This window comes from Mandrillus leucophaeus, unplaced genomic scaffold (assembly GCF_000951045.1).
Source record: "Mandrillus leucophaeus isolate KB7577 unplaced genomic scaffold, Mleu.le_1.0 Scaffold1645, whole genome shotgun sequence".
NCBI classification, from domain to species: domain Eukaryota; kingdom Metazoa; phylum Chordata; class Mammalia; order Primates; family Cercopithecidae; genus Mandrillus; species Mandrillus leucophaeus.
The window spans coordinates 30,923-32,376 of NW_012101638.1; the positions used below are offsets into that span (position 1 = coordinate 30,923).

General features: G+C 43.1%; 1 protein-coding gene across 1 annotated transcript in view; it reads left to right on the top strand.

Moving 5' to 3' along the window:
- TTI2 (TELO2 interacting protein 2) overlaps positions 1-1,454 on the top strand; it is a 20,413-nt gene that overhangs the window by 11,540 nt on the left and 7,419 nt on the right. Inside the window, exon 4 of the mRNA XM_011976365.1 lies at positions 826-918. Coding sequence (XP_011831755.1) covers positions 826-918 — 93 coding nt within the window. The remainder of the gene's footprint in view (positions 1-825; positions 919-1,454) is intronic.

Consider the following 1,454-nt stretch of genomic DNA (forward strand, 5'->3'; position numbering starts at 1 on the left):
GAGGTAGGGTCTCGCCATGTTGGCCAAGCTGGTCTTGAACTCCTGGCCTCAAGCGATCCACCAACCTCAGCCTCCTAAAGTGCTGGGGTTGATTACAGGCGTGAGCCACCATGCCCAGCCTCAGCACCCTTTTTATCTCGTAGTAGGCTCTTTTCCTGGATCGAAAACCGAATTTGACAACAGGCAGATTAACAAGAGGAAACCATACACATTTTATTAGTTTTACGTGTACATGGGGATCTTCACAAGAGAGAGAAGTCTGAAGAAGTGACCAAAGCAATATGCTTTTATACTTTTTAGACAAAGAATTGATAAATTTTTCATCTTTTTTTTTAAACTACCCCTAGCCAGATTTTCTTTGTCCTGTCAGAAAAAAATGACAGGACAAAGAAAATCTGGCTAGGAGCAGTAAATTTTCCCTTTCTCTCTCTCTGTCTCTCTCTCTCTCTCATATATGGTTGGGGGTGGTGGGGGGATGGATAGGTGGAAGATAAAGGTTACTTTGTTCGGTTTATGTAGGTGCATTGCAGTCTTCAGTTCCAAGTCTCTGTAAGGGCTGTTTTCTTACCCTGGTATGGAAAGCATACCCCACCCAGAGGAATCTTTTATCACTTGCTACTTGTAGAAAGAGACAAGTCAGCTCGCCCTTTCTGAATCTACAGTTTCTCCAATATTTTCAACTCAAAACTATCATGATACCAATGTGGCATATTTTGGGATGGCATGTTCTTCATGCTTCATACCCATAATCCAATTTCAAAGATGGTCAACATTTGCCAATCTTGGGAAACTATTCTTTTAATTTGATACTTTGTCTGGTTTCAGCCAGCTGCTGATTTACTCCAATATAACAGAGCCCAGGTCCTGTACCATGCCGTTTTCAACCACCTGTACACACCAGAGCACCACCTCATTCAGGTAATAGTATGATTTCTTCATAACTGTGTCTGGATTCTCTGAATTTGAGTAGAAGGTTGCATTGTGTGAATAGTAATAATTGAGAGACATTTTCCTGCCTTGGAAAGTGAGGATGATAACTAAAAGCTGTTACCAAGTTAAAAATATCTCAGCACCAAGCAGGCCTCCACATTCCTGAGTCTCCACAGATAAGCCAGTGGTTTTTCTTCATCTGAGTCAATTGTATATTAGTTTGGGCTGGACGTGGTGACTCACGCCTGTAATCCCAGCACTTTGGGAGACTAAGGGAGGCAGATCACCTGAGGTCAGGAGTTCGAGACCAGCCTAGACAACATGCCAAAATCCCATCTCTACTAAAAATACAAAAAAATCAGTTGGGCATGATGTTGTGCACTTGTAGTCCCTACTACTTGGGAGGCTGAGGCACAAGAATTGTTTGAACCCGGGTGGCAGAGGTTGCAGTGAGCTGAGGTCACATCACTGCGCTCCAGCCTGGGTGACGGAGCGAGACTCCATCTCAAATTAAAAAAAAAAAA